General features: G+C 37.2%; 1 protein-coding gene across 1 annotated transcript in view; it reads left to right on the top strand.

The window, feature by feature from the left end:
• Positions 1-21,471, top strand: part of PARD3B (par-3 family cell polarity regulator beta) — a 943,196-nt gene that overhangs the window by 489,529 nt on the left and 432,196 nt on the right. Inside the window, exons 5-10 of the mRNA XM_054585774.1 lie at positions 441-529; positions 8,946-9,032; positions 14,580-14,705; positions 16,879-17,237; positions 19,628-19,767; positions 20,896-21,024. Coding sequence (XP_054441749.1) covers positions 441-529; positions 8,946-9,032; positions 14,580-14,705; positions 16,879-17,237; positions 19,628-19,767; positions 20,896-21,024 — 930 coding nt within the window. The remainder of the gene's footprint in view (positions 1-440; positions 530-8,945; positions 9,033-14,579; positions 14,706-16,878; positions 17,238-19,627; positions 19,768-20,895; positions 21,025-21,471) is intronic.

The following is a 21,471-nucleotide window of genomic DNA, read 5'->3' as shown; positions in this document are numbered from 1 at the left end:
GGCAACATTTTTTTCCCATGAATTTTGCTTTCTTCATATTTTAGTGTCACTGGGGGGAGGGGAGTACAAGCTAGTGCAGTACTTTAAAGCCAATATGTCAATGTGACCTTCCCTTTGGTACCCCTTTACTTTGCTGATTGAAAACATTCAGTCCCAAAAGCTGCTGGTTGGGTTGCAGGTAGCTAAATGATGTATTCCAAAGCTCTTAACATATTGCCTTGTGTAAATGGCCCATTTGAGTATTTCAAAACCCAAATGGGAGAGAAAACAGAATTGAAAGCACTGAAAAATTAGCACCTGTTTCCAGTCTTCTGAGAAATTGGAGCATACTGTGTATATCCAGAGTAAAAGCATTTACTCCCTCATGTTGAGACATTTCATTCAAATTTTCAATTCTACATGCATAGCATCCACATGCTTATGGGTTTGTCTCTCTACAGGATTCCACACAAAACTTAGAAGATGTGGAAGTTATGAATGGTGTACAGGCAGAACTACTGACATCACCGAAAACTAAGGATGCACTGAGGTATTTTTTTCATGTGAATGGAATATTTCCCTTCAATTCAATGTTTGTTTCTTTCATAGTTTATAGTTGGTTTATTTTATATGGAAGATCAAGATAATTAGAATAGTGGAGTGAAGCCTGTCCCAATTCTAAAATTAATTAACTTAATTACTCTTTTCTCTCATTCTCTATATGATATAAGAACCTCGTGACAAGCATATATACAAATGAGCCTCAATTCTTGCAACAATTCTGCAACCTGAATTTCTTAATTGCTTTTCTTTTCTCTTTGAACGATAGTTTAAAGTGCATTTTGGTTGAGTGTTTTACTTTGACGTTATCTCTTTGAATATTGCTTTGCATTGCCTTTTAACAGTTTTGCAATATTTTATTTGATGTAGATAAAATAAGTCCAGCCTATCAACCAAGATTTTTCATGTTTTTAATGTAAGTAACTTATTATACAAAGCCAGTTGCTCTCATCTGGACCAGTACTTCTATTCTCTGCACTAATTTTCTGTTCTGCCCTAGCTGCTTCCTGGGTTCAATTCCCAGCCCAGCTGCTAACTGGTTCTAATCAGTTAGGCAATTTACTTGTCTCTCTTTGCCTTGATTTCTGTTCTGTAAAACAGAAATAATATTAAATCCTTTACAGGATTAGTATGAAGATTAAATGAGTTAATACATGTAAAGTACTCTGAATAGTGCTTGGGTCAGAATAAGCCCTGTGAGCATTTGCTAGTACTACATTATTATTATCATTATCTATATTATTATCATCGTCATTCTAAGTTGCTTTAAATTTTGCACAGTGAAAGTGATTCCATGTTTAATAGGTTGTTGGTTTCATCACTAGAAGATGATACTTTTGACGATCATTCACTCATTCATTTAATCAACATATTCCTTTCATTCAGTCCAGTTACTAATAGGTGGCAAACATTTTACATGGTATTAGCTTTAATATATCTGATCATCCTTTATCACACTGCTTTACTGTGTGGATTTTTCTCAAGCTTATAATTTATAGCCATATGACATAGTCCTTATGTAAATTGTTTATTTGATTAATGAGATGCACAACAATACAAATTTGGTACAGGAAATCTCCAGGGATCTATCTTTAGAAACTAGATAAGATAGTTTCTGGATGGCCCTGGCCAGGTAGCTCAGATGGTTAGAGCGTCGTGCAGCTCTGCCAAGGTTGCGGGTTCAGCCTCCAGTCAGGTCGGTGTTTCTCTCTCTCCTTTTCTTTCTCACTCTAAAAATTGATTTAAAAAAGAAAAAGATTGGTTTTTGGGGGTGTAGGCATAATGAATAAGAATTCTCTTATTCTATTTGACTTTAATTTTACTTTTTTTAATGTTAACTTTTTAAAGTTTGTTAACATCTTGGCTAAATGTTATATAGATAGATGTCATAGAATGAACAATCGTTCAGTTTATGGCTGCATAGTCAAAGCATAGTCAAACTAGCTAAGTTTTTGGTAGTTACAAGAAATTAAAAGAAATAAAGTACAGAAGTTTTTAAAAATAATATGTTTCATTAAAATATATGTATAATTTGATTATCAAAACAGCCTTTCACATGAGTTTAATCATCACTTTTAGTAGGCTAAGGAACTGCAAAGTTTAGAGCAGTTAGATAACTGCTAGAGACCCAGTCTGCATCCATCACTTTTGTCCTCAAATCTTTTGACTCCAGTGTTACCTGTTTTATGCCCTTTTCTGGTGTTTTATTTAATGCTACGTAACCGGATCTAGGGAACTTCATGCGGTCAGCACCAGTATGGAGAAAATGAGCTGAAATCAGTTTGGGGCAAAGTTCAGAAAGCAGAGTGAGTGCGAAGTCCTAGCACTTGGAGACTCTTGGGTGAGAAGAATCTTAACGGCGTGGAATGAACAGCTAGTAGGGGAGGACTTCGAGATTACATATCTGGAAGAGGACATTTGCTCTAGCTGGTATGGGATGATAAAGAAACAATTGAAGAGAAATTATAAAGCCATTTGCAGCTGAATTACCTGGTCAGCATTCTCCTAGGGCAAAGAGAGTCTGATATTCCACAGAGGTTGACTTTGGGCTTCCTTCCCTGCGGGTGGCATAGGGCCTGGGAAAGTTGTTGCAGAATTTATCTCTAAATATCTTGAGCTCATTCTTGTGTTTTAAGTCCCATAGTCGTTATTCAAGCCTTTCTTACCTCTCAGCTAGATTATTGTAATAACCTAGTAACTCTTCTCTTCAGTATCAGTCTCTCCTTATTCTAATTCATCCCATAATTCACTATTGGATAAAATGCAAGCTATTATCTGAGAAGCAATGCTAATTGTATTCTGGGCATTATAGTATGTACTCATGTCAAACATATAAATACTGCATCACTTCCATTTTACAGATAAACTAATGCATTCACTAAACAACAGAACTTATCAAACCATTCTTTAGTGCCCAAACCTTTGGATTTAGTTAAGTTCTGAGTTTGAACACTACCTATATAGCTATGGTCTAAACCTCTTAAAAATAGTTTTATATGAAAAATAAGTATCATGATCACATAGATTATTGTGAAGATTTAATGAGATACATTACTGGTAATTACTCGTAATATAATGCTAAATGAAAGGCCAGATAACCATTAATTGCTATTGTGATTATCATTATCAGACATACTACAGTTTATTTTAACTATCTGTCATTCTTTCAAACGAGACTTACAGACCTGCCAAGGGATTCCTTACACCTTATACAAGCCTTGGAATATAATAGCATCATATTTGTTGACTGGATGACTGACTAGATAAAATACATTGCTCCATAAATCATAAACATAACTTAACTGATTATCCATTATTAACACAAACATCTGTATTTAAGGGAAACTAACATTTGGGGGGTAGTCTCAAAATAGTCTTAAAATCCCTACTAGAGCATTACTCAATTTATTTTGATCTTAAGAAGACATTGAAGCAAGAGCTTTCCAGGGGTTAGTTTTTCTTATATATAAATTTATACTTTAGCTTCTCTTTTAAATAGCAAGTGATGGGTGTCAGAGACCTTCCCCTCATCCCTAATTTCTCTCTCATTCCTGATTTACCTTATTCTTGACACTTCCTCAAATCTGCCTCCTCCATACTTGCCTTTTTCCAGGCTTAAAACTGCCCTCACATTCTATCCCATCCATTCCTTTGCCTCTGATATCCATTCATTTGGCAAATTTTTGGCAGAGTCCATCTCAAAGTATCTCGAACTTTTCCCCATCTTTTCATGATGCATTCCTATGATCATTGCTCTAAACTTATTGCCTGTCAGAAGGATCATTGCAGTAATTTACTAATTCCTGTCTCCAGTACCAATCCCTCCCTTGCCTTTCTGTTTTCTAATTGATCACACCTATCACTGCCAGGTATATATTTCTAAACTACAGCATTTATCACACTGCTTCATAGTTCTAAAGCCTTTACTGACTCAATCTCTACAATATTAAGTGTTAATTTTTCAGCTTAGAATTTGACATACCATTCTGAGATTTGATCTCAAACTAATGGTTCAACCTTATCTTCTACCCAACACAATGAGTTAATCCATCTCTCCTCCTCTCCACCTTCTCTCCTTCTCTTTCCATCACTCTCTCCATCTTCCCCTCCTTTCCTCCCTCCCTGACCCCACTCATGTGCCCACACTGTCCTGGTTCAGTGTCCATGCAGACTGCTCCCCTTTGCACCTGCGCTCTCTGCCGCCAGGCTTACCACTTCTGGTTGAAGACCCATTTGCCCTGCTCAGTTCCATCTCACGTGCAACCTCCTTCAGAAGGTTTTCCTGATTCCAGCTTCCCTTTCTGATCTTGCACCCTATTCCTCTGACCCTCATCAGAAGGTGGCTCTGCTTTGAAATACATGTCTAAGTGGTTTAAAACAACTGCTCTGGAATGCAATAAATTCCAATTTGAATACTGACTCGACCGCATATAAATGGTATGATGTTGGACAAACTTTTAACTCCTCCAGGCCTCAGTTTAGTTATCTATTAAATGGAATTGATGTAAGTGCTTGCATACATTTGATATGAGTACATGGTATAATACCCAGAATACAGTTAGTACACGGCCTCCCAAATAATACCTTCCTTTCACTGAGAATGTGCTACTATAACTATTACTTCTGTTTTATTGCTTTGTATTATTTTTTATTACCTGTCTTTACCTGCCTCCTAGAGTATGAACTCCTTAGGCCCCCACTTTTTTTTTTCCCTTGTAGAACTTCCCAATTGGAACCACTCAATTAACATATGTTGAATTCAACTGAATTAAGTAAATCCCATCATCATCAACAACAAATTCTTTGTTGTATTTTTACTTAGTATATTCACAGTTTACAATCAGGTTGACTTCAGTGCCATGTACAAACTCTTCTTGGATATTTAACTCAACATCGCTCACACCATTGTATATGGCAGCTCTGTGCATCAGTCCCTAAAGAACACCGACTGCTGCCTTCTCTCCATTAGTTACATCCCTTTGTCTTCTCTCCCAGTGTCAGCATTCTATTCGTGAAGGAATGTTCCTCAGCCCTACAGTAGTTAAAGATTTTTTAAAAGTCTTGCTGAGGAAATCAATTGAGAAAAATTGTAAAGCTCAAAATAGGTTATTCCCTTTTAATCCATGAGCTCATTTGTTCTTTTAGAAAGTTCTGATAATCATACTAATAGCTGATAGTCCTTGAACCCCTTCTACACACCAGATACTGATGTCCAATGTATACTTGTTAGCTTCTCTGTTTTTTTTTCTTTAAAACCAACAATTCTATTAGGGATTTATCTTAATTTTCTCATTGTACAAGTAAGGAAACAAATGCTTTTCTTCTTAGTTGAAATGATTTACTCAGACACCTGACTCAAAGTCACTGCTAGGATATACTTCCTGTCTAATTTCATAAGTGAATCATGATTTCCTTCTGAAACAAAGGGTCTACTCCACCCTCCCCTCAGTCCTGTCTCTTCCCTACCCCAAATGAGTTAAGTAATTGTAATGTTAAAAACGCTGTCCCTTTGCCTTGTGTCAAGAAATTAGACCTACAAACATACTCAGCTCCCATTGTACAATGTTCTCTCCCTCAAGCTTCGCATCTCTCCAACCAATTGCAATGCCTCCCATGTAGATTTTGCAGAGCAGCCATTCACAATAGGCTCACTTTTAACCACCAATTGTGTACCATCATTCATCACCTTGTCCTAAAGTCTTAGATAGGTAGATAGGTGGCAACTGGTTCCAGTGATTATTGAATCACTTTTACATTTGGATCTTAGAAGATTTTAAGCTTCCTTAATACTAACGGTCTTAATGCTCTGTGTCTATCTGCTTTTGTTTTAGTATGTCATAGGAAGTTATGCAAAGTTAGCTATTTTGACTGTAATGAAATCTTTCAACTTTTTTTTTTCAAAGTACTTTATTTATTTTAGAGAGAGGAGAAGGGAGGGAGAGAGGGAAAGAAACATCAATATGTGGTTGCCTCTCACACACCCCCTGCTGGGGAACTGGCCCACAACCCAGGCATGTGCCCTGATTGCGAACTGAACAAATGATCCTTTTGTTCACATGCCGGCACTCAACCCACTGAGCTACACCATCCAGGGCTCAACTTTTCTTTCTATAACTGAAATATTTTCCTTTACTCCACAGTTCACTTTTTGTCTGGTTTTCACAAGTAGTAGCCAATCCTGTTCTCTTCCTACTGCTAAAATATGCTTTTCACTTCATTTTCTGTTCTCAGCTTCCCCCCACATACATTAATAAATGTGTGTATTCCTGCTCACTGGTCCCTGAATTCTGTTCTGTAATTTACCTAAACAAATAGCATTAATAGCATATTTTCACTCTATAAGATATTGTGTTTAGCCCTATTTGCTGTGTTTGTCTTCTATAAATGGTGTATAGAGAGAGATGTCTACTAAACTCTATTAAGAGTATATAACACTGAGTGGTTATTTTTCCCTTTTAAAATAAATAAAATTTTATAAACTGGTTTCTGAGGCCTCCTCTTTTAAAATGCTTTTCTTTTTATCTTGAAACAAATAACAGAAAATAATTTATAAAGAGCATGGTGAAACATGGTCTGTATAAAACTTACAATGTTCATCTATATTAAATAGATCTAATTCTCTATAAGTGTCTGCATATCACATCAACAAAATTAAAAGCCTTTTTTTGTTTCTTTTTTCTGGTATAATAGTATTTTCATGGTAGTAATTTAATGGCTGTCGAATATCCTTCAAGCCAAATATTGTGCTGTCATGTATAAAGATAGCATAAAAGTTTATTGGGAAATATTGTAAAAGGAAATCTTACAATGTTGAAATGAACCTTAAAAATTCATACCACAGAAAAGTTTTAGTATTTGAAACAAGATCGATAACTTTAACAGATTAGAAGAGTTACTTTATTAAGTGAATGTAAAAATACAGGATTGATAATTACTAAAGAGTAGATATCAGGATGACACAGAGATGTTTACACAAGGCATTTTAAGTAGGATAGAGAAATATTTGCAAAATAGAAAAAATGAGAATATGTAAAGCCATTCTAAAACTTGTTAAGCTGAAATCTTGAAGTCTATGATAGACTAAACATATTCCAAATGCTTTTATATGATACATACAAGTCTATCTATCAACATGTGGATATGTAATACATTTATTAGGAAAGATAAGCATTATGCTCTAAGTACAAAACTATAAAAATACATCATAAAGGTAGAGATAATAAAGTTTCAATGGTTAAATAAGATTTTAGTCTCTGCTTTTAAAAGTCTTTAAAACAGTACTGTAACCCTAGAATGTGAATGTTTTGGGTTTAGTCTTCCTCAGATGCCTTCACATGCACTATGTATCTGTTATTATAAAAATGATTGCCTTGTAGTCCATTAAAGACTATGTAATATTCTCTTCCCACCAAAAATTTATATTCATGACTTACAATGCATACCTTTATATAGTATTTTAGATACATATATTCATATAATGTCTATATTCTCATCCTGAAAGTACAGAAGAGAATCTGTTTTATCCCATGATATTATCACTCTAAGATTTGTTTTGTTTCGAACTTTTATTCTAGGCATCTGATATAACCTGCTTGACTGAACAAGTTTTAAATTTATCAGCAATATCTGAGCACAACTCATTTGAAATTTATTATCACATTTGAAATTCCATCATATCCCACAAATGTTGAAAACTGACATGCTTTTCGTTTTGCAATTCTTAATGATAATAGGTTTGCAATGAAAACACATTAAAAATAAGCCTAATCCACTGATGAGAATATATTTAATGTATTTATTTTAGATTGCTGATGATTTAGAGAATACTTCATGCAGAGAGAGTTCATCAGGCATTTTGCTTTCCTAATGCTGTTCTCAACTTTCCAGCAAGGAGCCAAATTTCACCATTTTCAATTTGGAGCAGAAAAGCATTTGTAACAGCTGTAGCTCTTAATTTGACATCTAGTTTTCAGGTCATTTTCATGTAAATAGGAAACAATAGAGACCTGCTTACAATTTCCATAACTGGGATGTATGCTTCAACTTTTATCATTTTTCCTCTGGCAATTTTATTTTCTCTCTCTGGAATTAAAGGAGCCAATAATTGTTCACGGTTATTATTTTTCATGTTTATAAAAACATGTTAGTTCCACTTTTTATTACTCAAAAGCTCCCAATGTCTTGTACATTTCAGTCATACACACTATTCATTAATGTTTCTAGCTCATCCATTTCTTAATCTGGAGTAGGTTAGGTGGGTCAGGCTTTCTATTTCTTTCTGTAATACATTTTCTTCAGGCTTTGCAACTTCTTTTTCTACCACTAAAAAAATACAGGAGGTGAAAATTTGGAATTGTTCCATTGAATACAACTGATGCTTTATTGAAAGGCAACTTAAAATTTTGATTTACAATTCTTTGAACAAGCCCATGTATATTACCAATGTGGCTTCACATTTGTTCTAAAATATAGTTTCATGGTTTTTCTAATAAATACATTTTTCATTTTACCTCTGTTTTTTGGGGGAATCATACTTTATAATTAAGCATAGATGTGCTTAGTTGTATGTGTTGTATCATCTGTACAGTAATTTTCAAGTGTGTCTCAATGGGGAGAAATTTTATTTTGTGTACATCTTTTTAAATATGTTGATTTATGTAGATTAAGTAGGAAGTTATTTTTGTAGGTAGTCATTTCCATTTGTTCCTCTTCTAGGGGAAAAAATAAGAAATCAGATAGTCTTTCAAACATTTTATTTCTCGAATCTTGTAAATCATATATCCCTTTGATTTCATCTCTGCTGTTAAACTTATAGTAGTTGATATAATCCTAAATTTTTTTTTAATGTGCCTCATCTGTTTTTTTAAGCAGAGATTCATCTTTGCTCTTATTTTTTTCTGCCCCAGTGAGATGACAAGAACAGTGGAGATTTCCGGGGAAGGAGGCCCCTTGGGAATTCATGTAGTGCCCTTCTTTTCATCTCTGAGTGGAAGGTAAGATGTTTTTCTTATATCAGAAGCTCGTGCTATGAAAAACTTGACTAGCGCTCATTTTCCCATTTTTCAGAAGAGGATTAAGTGTGTGTCTTTGTTATTCAGATGGACACCTCAAGATAATACTTCTGTTGGCCACTTATGTGTTAGAAAGAAAATAAAATCAATTACTTCTAAGATGCAATAGAATAGGAAAAAATAAATCTCAGTTGCTGCATTTACAATTAATTATGAAGTACTTTCTTAAAGTATTCTTATCAGTAATATGTAGTAAACAGAATACTTAGAAAAGATTTTAACATATTGTTAGACTTATATAGCACCTGAATTTTTTAATATTGAGAAATGCACTTCAACAAGTGAATATAGTAATACCGAATTGATATTTCCTGACATTCCTCAGGTATATAGGCTTTAGAATAATAAATAGTGAAACATTATAAGTAGCTATATCGGAAGCTATATAGGTTTTGATGATTTTAATCATAGTAGTAAAATGCCACCATACTATTCTTTAAAAATAAAATATGATCAATTAAAAATAAGTTACCACATCCCTTAAAATTTTTATATTGCTAACTTCACACTGGCATGTGGTAATTTAGATTGTGTCAGCATTTCTTGAAACTAATGTCTACATAACTGAATACCAATGGAAATTAAGTGTGTACCTGAGAGATAATATTAATGTTAATTCTGTTCTAACAATCATATAAAACTAGTGTTAGGTATTAATGTCACTTTTCAACAAGATGACTGCCTTTAGCACTAAACTGATATTGACAAGGACTATCAGAAACATAAAAGAAAATCAGTATCTCATAGGACATGATTTTAATTAGTTTGCTAAATTTGTTGTTTTAAATTAAATGCATCATTGAAAAGGCAGAACACCCTATATTAGCTAGGAGACCAAAGACCAGAAAAATCAGTTGATTTTCTCAAGGTCAAACAAAATCCAGATCTCCTGACTTGCTCTCACTCCATTGCTCTATCTAAAATAGAAATTTTCCCAAAGGTTATATAGTATTAATTTACTGGTTCTGAATATTTATTCAATTCAGTCTGTCATACAGCGGGAAGAGCAGATTTAGTCATGATATTTTGGTTGGCATTATTTTCAGTAGGTAGCCATCTGCTACCTGTAATTGCAAAGTCATCACTTTTTTTTTTTTTTTTTTTTTTTTTTTGCAAATAACATCTGATGCCAAGCTGTTGCTGGAATGAATGTTCCCTAAAAAGAAATGAACTGGAAAACTAGTGGCTCTTATTGTTTCATTTCCTGTATGTGTTAATAAGCATGTTTATAAATGTTACGGGTGATGGCACAGGACAAGCTGAGGTTGTTTTTGATAGACAGGGAGAGTATTTACCCAGTTGTCAGGAGAAAGTCTAATGGCTTTTGGCAGAAGTGTAGTGAGAGAGCTTTGTGAAATACCAGAGCGGTTAAATTACCAGGCCCTTTAGCTTAATGAAGCTGGAATAGAACACAAGAACATCCCAATTTCCAAACCGTGAAGGAATATACAATGTGACAATCACCATACTTCATTTTTAATAGTTTGGAAAACAAGTTGACCCTTTAAACCAGAAAACACTTTCTCTCACTTCAAATGAGGAAAACACACTAGAATTTATTGATTTCCTCCCTTTTGCTTCCTGGTTCTGATTTCTAGCAGAAGCTTTGTGGAATAGTGGAGAGTGTGCTGGGCTTGGTTGCAGAACAGTTGGATTTGGATCTCAGCACTCTCTTTTTTATAACTTTGAGCACGTCCCCTAAATTTGCCCCTTGTGAATACCTATTTCACATCAGGGCTATGAGAATTCAGTGACATTAAGAATGTGAAAGCTCCTTGTAAAACACCTATCACATGAATGTGTGAATTATCAGTATTATTATTTTGGCTAAAACAGAAACGCTTAGTTCAACAACAAACTTTTGTAAGTTCATGGACAACTGCTCAGTAACTTGGTGAAATACCTGTGTAAAAAATGTTTTTCTGCCATCCACTAGTATTATAGAAAGGAAATTTAATTTAAAAACATAAAAATAATATGGAAGTGGAGACATGAGCCAATAAAAGTTAAGAAGTAATGAGTACAGGCTGAAACAGCACACTTAACTCAACCCATGTGTCTAGATGCAACTGCGTATAGAGTGTGTCAAACAAGTGTCTGACTTCATAATGCCATATGGTTTCACTGTGTGAGCAGGGGTGGTGGCGAGCTAAGGTCATAGTGGTATACTTAGTTCTTAATTTCCTTCCATTTATTGGGTTGTGCCATTAGTTTAAATTAGAATTTACATTTAATTATTTACTAGGACTACTGTAATTGGCTTTGCCTCCAATTTTTTTTTAAATACTGCCACACCTGTTGTTCAGTTAGAAACCTAAGTTAGAAGGCTCTGAGTACAATATAGTGGCTGTTGTATTAGATAAAGCCTCGATGGATTCATTAGGTATCATAGCACAGGGTGCTAAATGCCGCTTGTATGGAGGGCCATTGGCTCGCACAGTGAAAACAAAGCAAATGTACAACAAACTGGGTTCTGGCAGGTAAAAAGTAACTTAGTTAAAACCAAATCAATGTGGTTTTGTTTTACAATGAAAAACATGGAATCTAATTGTTTTTGAGTAAATAAAAACAGCATACCTCAATTTTGGAGTAAGGACAGCTAAGTATTGCATGAGAGAGAAGAAGGAAGGGATGGGTAAAGAGTGACACAAAGTGAGAGAGCGGACATTCGGATAAATGAGCTAAGTGAGTAGAGTGGTCCAGGCCACGTGATGCTCTGGGAAGAGTGTATGGGGGCCAGGGAGAGGTGGGTTAGGGCCTAAATGATTATTCGAAGGCCGAGAAGCAATTGTTACCCTTCTTATTCTGTGGCACAGTGGATTTCAGCCTCTTTTATCACTACTAATTAATGTAAATTAACTGGTTTATCTTAGCTTGTAACTCCTCACGGCATTAATCTTTAAATCTTGAAAGTCTTGGTCTCAAATGAGACAGCTACTGCAGCACACAAGTTTGGGGCAAAGTGGATAATGAGGGATTCTTTCAGAGCTTTCTCGTACTGGTCTGGATGAAGTCAAACTGGTGGGAATCCACTCCTTCCATGGAATAGTGAAGGCAGGAGTGGTGTGCCAGGAACCAAACTAATAAATTCAGTCAGTTTTACATTTTACCAAAATTACCTCTGACACATGGCTTTTAGAGTTGGGCTTATTCTGTCAATAAATTTTTCATGGAAAGTTAGGTTATTTACATCAGGGGGTCACATAGCCTACTCCAGCTGTAATATGCCAGCTAAATTGCAACCCAGTGGCCTGAAAGAATTAATTCATCTCCCAAAATGTGAAATTAAATCCTAGGGAGTAACATTACATGACTGATGATGTACTGAATTAAATTAAAGGAAGACTTGAATGCTTGTTAAAAAAATATCGCTTACATAAACTAGTTTATAACCACATGTGAGTCTCCTAATGGATCATGTTATTGTGAGTCCACCATAACAAAAATCCAAAATGTGAACTATTAGTCGTTTAATTTAGAAAAGAAACACTGCCGTGTTCTATTTCTTTACTTTCTTATTTTTGCATGTCAAATAGTTCAATTTTTAATATTATGTCAGGAGATTAAGGTAGGATTACTATCTTAAAAATACTAATTTGAGTCTCAGATCCTTTATCAAATAGCAGCTTTGGCCCCTTTGCTTTTCCACACCAAATGAGATTAATTTACTAACCTACTAGAAGTAAGAAATGAAGCGTGACACCTCAGCACACATGGGGCCTGTGACCCTGAGCCTTCCCCGCAATGGGCAGCGTGACTATTTGCTGTTCTCTCTCTTACATCCACATACTGTATTCATTTAACGTTTTGGAAGTAGAGCTCTAAGTATCATCGCACGTGCCTCTCCTGCCATCTTGAGATGACATGAGCTTATTAAGCAAACTGAGGCCCGAAGGCAGAAGCTCCGCTTTGTGGCTATTCCAAATGGGAAGATGGTTTTTCTCCTTCAGTTTTATTAGCAACTGCCCTTTTCCCATGGCTGACCCTTATTCGCACATAAAATGTGCTCATATTTTACTTAGATTTGAGATGTAATGCAAAGGGACTATGTAGAAGCCCACGGGGCCCCTATAGGAAGGAGAATGATGAGGAAAAACAAGAGGACAAGGGAAAGGGAGATGGCAGTTTCTCCACACCCAGCAAATTCCTCCTGGAGAAGGTATCTTTCTCTCTCACTCTGAGACACAACTAGAACCCTGACAGCCACACGGAGAAGGGAAATCCCTCACCTGAGGGATAGCTAGAGGATATACAAGGTTGATATATTTTAGTTTTCAGTTTAGATATTACTAATATGTAACAGATTTACATACACACACATACATACATATATATATATATATATATAAAATTGAATTCCTTATTTTTATTGCGTTTTCTTTCTTCTTCCTCCCCCCCCTAATTTCCTCCCCTCCCAACTCTAAGCCACACCCACAGAGTACCAGGGTTCTCCAGGCACCCTCTCTGAATCCAGCCTCTCCCTGGTTGGAATTTCAGACATCTCCTCCCCGACTCCTGCCTTCATCACGTCACTGCCTTGCTCAGAAGCAGTGGGTGGTGGGCGTACCACTCTAATGTTACCAGAGTAAGTCCACCAGCCAGTGCTCCAGGCCCCTGTATGGGGCACTGGCTTCCCCCTGTGTTAGCTTCACACACTGCTCCTCATACAAGCCCCACTTACACAAACACACACGGTCCATCCAGGCCCCTTGTAGACTCTCTCTCCTCCTATCCAAGGCCTGTTCGTTCTCCTGATGCAGTTTATATCCTATGTTCTCCCCATATCCTTGTATGAAGAATCTAGGGTTATTGATGTGTCCAGGTTTTAAATTTCTACTTTACTCTAAGCCTGTACTGACCAACTGTCCTGGTCCTACAACCTTGTCTCCCACTCCTCCATCGTGAACACACAGAAAACACTCAGCACATACTGGATTCAGTGACACTAACAAAGAGAACCAAACCTCCTTCTAAACTGAGCTATAAGATCTGTACTTAAATGCTTTTTTCTAAAATGCAAATTATTGGAACAGAAAAGACTGCAAAAACAAAATTACAGTGACTAACTAATCCTCTCCTGTTAACACACATCAAGTCGCTGCCTTGGCACTAACTCTCTTTCCTGTAGCAGCCCCCCTCCAAACCAGGGCTCTTTGTGTCCTCAACAGCCCTAAGCGGCACGAGCCTTTTCTATGTTTACCGCAAACGTTAGAAATGGAGTTGCAGATTAACGTACCCTGGGTAGGCATTTATGTATATTTGTCTTGAAGGGATTTTTTTCTTTGAGTGAGTTGAGTTTTTTGGTCTTTCTTTTAATGAAGGGTTTAAATAACAAAGAGTTGCCTGAATGTAAAGCATAATTTCTTTCATAAATAGAAATCCATACTTATTTCTGAGTAGTTGCGAGCAGAGACATAATTAGCATATTATTATTTGGTAGTTTTGTTTCAACCTAAATTTTGCATTTAGGATTCTAGGACTCTTCATCCGTGGCATTGAAGAAAACAGCAGGTCTAAGCGGGAAGGGCTATTTCATGAAAACGAATGTATTGTAAAAATCAACAATGTGGACCTCGTAGACAAAACCTTTGTTCAGTAAGTATTTTTTTTCCATTGTTTTACTTACTTTATTGTTCCCTAGAATGTTTATCGTCATCACTGAGCTCATTATGATCAAAATTCTAGGCACAATTTTGCTGTCAGTTCCCTTTGAATGACCCCAGAGCACCATTTTGAAATGCACCTTATGTTTTGCATGCTCAGAGGCGGCCTGCGGACGTCCCTGACGGCCCCAGGATGGCGAGCTGCAGACCAGAGCAAGCCTTGCTGCCTGGTTGCCTTTCTCAGGCATCGATAGATGGGTTTGTTTTCCCTGGGATATGGGTCAGTTAGATTGGTATTTAATGACTCTTTTCACAGACTGTTAGTTCAGCTTATTAATTAACTTACTTGGTGTCAGCAGTCTTCAACTAAATATCTGTGAGAGAAGTCTGGGAGGACTCACTGAATAATAGAAACAAAGAGAAAAAATTAAAATATCCTGCCTCAAGAAATCATTTCTGTGTGTGTGAAAATGTTATGGGAATAGGTTTGTGGACCTAGGAATTAGAGTATGCAGCAGTCTGCATATATTTTTAAAATGTATGTTGGCACTGCAGTGGGATTCTAGAGCAAGAAAATAAACGTGAGTCCATCTTAGTAATAATCACCAGTCTCTTGTTTCTGGCCAAAATAACTCATAATGTGTCTTCTCCGTGGCCGTTAGTTGTCAATACAGTGTGTGGGGGAGGGGTCAGCAGTTGAGGTTGGGGGGGAGGGGGCACTGGCTGCTGAAGGGTAGAAGAAAATGAAGCCTTAATAGTCTAGTTCAGAAAATAATGAGTAATAGATAAAATTATAGTCATTATTAATAATGGTATTATTTTTATGCACCACTGTGCATTTTACAAGGACTTGATAGATGTATGAGTTGGACATTAGATCCCTGTTTTAGAGAAGTGGAAATTGGGGCTCATAAAAATTCAGTATGGAGTTAGGAGAGAGCAGAAACTGACTCCTGGTCAAGGAACTGACCAGGGGGGTTGGGCTGTCATATGAAGCCTTCTCCCTCCTCCACTAACCACTTAAGCACGTCAATAAGCTGAAGGGATCTCTGATGAGAGTTGGAATTATGGTTGTTATTTGGTGTGGCTGCTAGTAACAGAGACCTGATATAAAAGTAGCTCAAACAAGATTAAAATGTCTCTTTTCTAAGGACAAAGGGTATGGAGGTGGCAGTCCAATGCTGGTGCAGCAGCTCCACCATCAGCAACGTGCCAGGCATCTTCCGTCTTTCTGCTTTTGCATTCCTACTGTGTGGCTGCCACCGTTCCATTGTGTCATGGTAACAGGATGGCTGCTGGAGGTCCCACCATCACTTCTGAATTTCAAGAAATAAGAAAGGGAAACTGAAGAACAAAAAAGTTTCTGCCTCCCAGATAATCCAGCTTTTCTCTACCCGTTTACTTACATCTCATTGGCGAGAAAGGCTGGGAAAGGGAGTTATATTACCTGTCATAAGGCATAAGGAAGAAGGAGAGAAAAAATAGTAGGAAATTTGAGGAAAAACACAAAGTGCTAAGACAAAAAAATTTTTGAATGCAGGTCGTCTGTAATGCAGTAACCAGAATAACTGGGAGGGTGCACATGGGATTAACAACCAACTGTCACATTCCGCAGGGCTGACACACCTACCGAAAGTCACTGCAAGGACATGTTTGTGTCAAAACGGAACTTTGAAAGCACAGTTCATGTTAGACAAGACCTGTACTTTAGAATTAAGTCCTAAAAGGAAATTAATTGATAATATGATCAATATTCAAGATGATTTTTTCCATCTAACATTAAAGCTTACTTTTACATTTACTTCAGTCACCACTTCTGGATAGACTTAGAAATACTTAACAGCTGTGGTTTGTTGGACAAGTGACTTAATTTCTCTGAACCTCCATTTTTTTTATTTTGCAGAATGAGACCTAATTTTACTAATCTAACAGGGCTGTTAAGAAGATTGTGAAACTAATGTACATATAGCCTAGGTCAGGGCACCTCGCGGGCAGGACCGGAGCGGTAACTATTTCTCAGTTAGCAAAGCCCGGCTGGCAGTGGTAGTGGGGGTCTCTCCGGTGTGAGGGCCGCTCTGCTGCTCCCGCTGCTGCGATGCTGGGCGCTGCAGGAGGACGCACGCCAGCATGCGGTGTCCTTCCACGTTTGCTCACTCTCGTTCAAGGGCTCAAGACGTCTTCCGTCAGGCGATGAAAGCGTCCTGTGTGCTGCTCCACGTGCTTCCCCCTCAAAACCGAGAACAGTACGAAAAGTCAGTCATTGGGCCTCTGAACATTTTTGGTAACAATGATGGTGTTCTGAGAACAAAGCCACTACCTTCAGTCCATGGAAAATCAGGAATCAAGACAGTAAACCTCACAGGAACAAGCAGTCCTGAAGAAGATACATCCACTTCCCTGCAACAAAGCAAGAGCCCCCGAGTACCAAGAATAGGTAGAAAGCCATCCTCTCCCTCACTCTCCCCTCTCATGGGGTTTGGCAGCAAGAAAAATGCAAAGAAAATTAAGATTGACCTTAAGAAAGGTAATTATTAAATTATGCTTAATAGCATTCTATTATTGTAACATGTGAAATTGGTTAAGAGAAATGCATTAAGGCTAATTTTGTTAATTCTCCCTTCATTTAATTGTATCAAAGAATAGATTTAAGTGTATACTTAGGAAACAAGTTTCTTGAAATTGTAGTACTTTCTTATTAATCTTTTTTTCTGAAGGGTGTAGCTTATTTGAAACAAGGGAACAATGAAGATGTGTTGGGGAATGGAAAGAATCATTGCAAACTTGATAGAAACAGAGCAGTCCTGTATCACAACTTAATACTAAATAGGCACTAAAATTCAGGTGTTCATGTTTTGAGCAAGATTAGTGATTTTTGAAACATCCTTAGGCCAGGTTTAAAAAGCATACTGTTTCTGGTTGCCAAAGATAGTTTTGGACCAGCAAAAAAATTTACTCGTTAGAAAGCAAACGTGTGATAATTAGTAATTTCACTAATTCAACACTGCAAACAATTTTTTAAAAACATAATTAATTTCAAAGGCATGTATAACATTTTCTTCATCTTTTTCAATCTTTCTATCCATTTAAATGCAGATCAGTGAGACTAGATCATGTGTGTACATGCATATTTATGCAGTATTATCATGCACATGCAAGCAGTCACGCACTTCTCTGTCTTTATTTTATAATTTCCTTTCCCCCACTGCAACATTCTTGCAATCCTATGTGATTTTTCAAGACTGAATTCAAATGACACTAAGATCTTGTAGACTCTTGTCTAAATTAATAGATAATTTAATGATCATAAGGTAGTTTTAGAATACTTTTTAACATATATTAAAATCAAATAACATGTGCCTTCAATAGAGATCATTCTGAAATTTTCTCTGGTAAAAATTTCATTCTCCTATAAGAATTCTACCCTGGGAAGAAAATGTATTGGCTAGGAGGCATAAATATTCCAGTGAGCTTAGCAGTTAGACTTTTTATATAAATGCATAATTTGTGTTTTTCATAAAAATTATCCAACTCTATGTAGATATAGGGTTGAGTGCTTTGAGGATAGGTGACTCAAAAGCAGAATGTGACCTTAAAAATCCATCAAAAAGCCTTGAATGCAAAAATAAAAAAAATGATATCATAGCTACACTTTGGGAAGATTAATCTGACATCAAAAATGTCACAGCAAGAAGAGATCAACCAACAAAAGATCAGTAAAGGCTGCATTGCGTGTGCATACACACACACGCATACACACACGCATACACGCATATGGCTTAGGAGCTGTCTGGATGTGGGAGGGAAAAGAGAGAGGAATTACCGTCATTGCTGAGGGCTTCAGCCAGGGTAGCTTGCATGATGGAGATGCCATTGCTAGAAATCAGAATTTTATGTAGATGAGTATATTTGAAAGGTCAGGATCTGGATCAGAAAAGGGGTTCATAGTGAAGTTTGAAATGCTGGTGAAAGTACATGCACAGTGATGACTAGGAAGCTGACAGTGGAGAGATTAGGGCCAAACAACAACACTTAGGTGTCATTTATAGGGACGTGGTAGTTTGAGCCAGGAGCTGGGCAGAGCGGAGAGGCTGGAGGAAAAATTGTTCCAGGCCAGATTTGGGGGCAACATCTATGTTACTTTGGGAGAACCTTGGGTAAGACAGATGTGACATGATTAGAGAGAGAGGAAAATAATTAGAAAATAAATACATGGAGACCCAGAGGGGAGTTCATTTCAAGAAAATGACTGGTGAAAAGAGTCAAAATTAGAGAAGGGGAGAAAAAATCAAGAACGGGAAGAATTACTGTCTATTCTTCCTATTCTCACAGGTAGGTCACTGATGATGGAAGGTTGAAGATGCAGTAAGACTGAAGTAAGGATTCTTTAGGCTAGAGAAATCTGAGCATACCTTTAGATAGAGTGAAAAAAAACGTATCCTGACAGAGATAGGTTGGAGATGCAAGAGAACAGGACAGGAGCAACCAGAGTGAGTGAGGGGACAGTGGGATGCAGCGTGCGAGGAAGAAGCACAAGCAGAGAGGGGCCACGGGTTTGCTAGCTGATCGAGAGCCTGACAAAACTCATGCCAGACAGACTCTTGCTTCTTATGGTTTTCTGAGAAATCAGTCTCCCAGCTGCATGGATAACATGGCATTTCTTCTAGGACCTTAATAAACAAAAATGTTACACGTCTGCATTTGGCCCTGAATTCACTGTGATAGCGTCATTGCCTGTCAGGAACTACAATCTGTATTTGAAAGCAGAATATCTGAAGCATATTTAAAATATGTATTGGAATGTAAATATTTCACCTATTCTAAATTAGTCTAAATTAGGCAGCATTTGCTGCAGGATTGAATATAATATTATTCTTGCTTAAGGTGACCATGCATTATCCTGGTCTTACACACTAGGCCCTGAAGGACTTGGTTTCACTGTGGTTACCAGAGACTCTTCCATACATGGTCCTGGTCCCATTTTTGTGAAAAACATTTTACCCAAGGGAGCAGCAATAAAAGATGGCCGCCTGCAATCAGGGGACAGAATTTTGGAGGTAAGAATTGGAATTAATATCTTCAATAAAATATTTCTTGGTGTTAGTGTTTAAATAAATAAGTGTATAAACATGTATATTAACATTTATATTTTGAATATAATATACTGAAAATTATTACTCAAAGACAAGGGAAGGGCTTTAATTATAAAAGAAGTTAATAAGCAGCCTAACTTTGTAAGCCCCCAATAAAGTCTATGATAGGGGGACAAGTAACACCGAAAATTTTCCCCCTCTTCTTTTTCTTACTTTCACCTCTTAGGATTCCGGGGGAATTCGGATCAAATCTAAAGGTTCCTTTGATTAGGCGTAAGAATTTTAAAGTTACACCCAAGCCCTGGTAACAATTTATTTAAACTTCCCTCAAGAATGGGGCACCCTGTCTCAGGTTGATCTATGCCTGTGGAGAAGTATTTGGAATTACCCAATGCAAGAGGCCTTTTTTTTCTCTCTCTCTCATTTACTTTGTGTGATAGCACAGTCTCCTTGGCAAAACATATATTGCCAACCCACCTTTCAAGAAATCATCTTCATTGAAATCACCTGGTTCCGCTCAACTTTCTCATGGCTGGGAAGCAACACTAGCCTTGTAGGCAGTTCCAGGTCATGGAAGAAGACGTACTGAATGACTTGATATAGCAGCAAATGAGAATTCCCAATAATATGTGATAACCTGATGAGTATAATTTTCCAAACATGGAGAACGCTGTAGAATAATAACAGAAGACCACTATCTCCGGACGCATTTGCCGTGTGATGGCCGTCCATTGCTGCTTCTTGCATTAGGCAGAAAATGGTGCTGGTTAAGCATCTGAAGTACAGTTCCTTCTTACTCAAGGAATCATTCTCCGGTGTCTTTCACTTTGATGTTCTCTTCATAAGAGTGTGATGTCTTAGGAGAAACTGCTCATACTATTCACTGACTGCCTAAGACAGTCCATAATTAATGGCGGTTGGTAAATTATTGTTATTTTAAACATGATTGGTTTGGGCCCATGTGTTCACTATTCATTATTTCAGATCTTCATTGATCATGGGGAGCCCATTTACTGCTGACTTTCAAAAACCAATTAGGGTAGAAGATGGCTAGTTTTGTAATCGTGGTTGTTCCTGTGACGGTGCCCATAGGTAAATGGCAGAGATGTCACCGGACGGACTCAGGAAGAGCTTGTGGCCATGCTGAGGAGCACCAAGCAGGGAGAGACAGCATCGCTGGTCATCGCCCGCCAAGAAGGAACTTTTCTGCCCCGAGAGCTGGTAATGTTCAGATAGTGCTTAATACACACAGTAAATTCCTAATAGCTGAAAGGTGAGTTCTCAGTCACAGGCTTCATCGTGTAACAATTCAATCACACCAAGAGTATTTTGCCCCACTTGGGGTATCATAGTTGTAGGTTGTTAATGCAGCAAGCTGGACATATGCAAACAATGCTTCTGGTGTACAAATTCTAAGACTTTTAAGGAAACAATTTAACAATATTTAATTAAGTAAAATATACATGGAGTATGTGCTATGTTGTAGGCCCTATACAAAACACAGTTAGCAAACATGCCCGTGGCCCTACCTCTCTACAGTTTGCAGTCTAAAGGGAAATAAAAATATAATCAAGTGTTCAAAATGGTGATGAGGATGATGGAAGGGGACTGTTCAGTGCTACAGTAACGTATAACAAGGGAATTTAACAACTTGGTCATAAGGGCTGG

This window comes from Pteronotus mesoamericanus, unplaced genomic scaffold, assembly GCF_021234165.1.
Source record: "Pteronotus mesoamericanus isolate MK-2021 breed Mesoamerican mustached bat unplaced genomic scaffold, CSHL_Meso_final contig_90, whole genome shotgun sequence".
NCBI lineage: Eukaryota > Metazoa > Chordata > Mammalia > Chiroptera > Mormoopidae > Pteronotus > Pteronotus mesoamericanus.
Note: the sequence above shows the minus strand (reverse complement) of the source record. Positions and strands in the feature narration are given on the sequence as shown.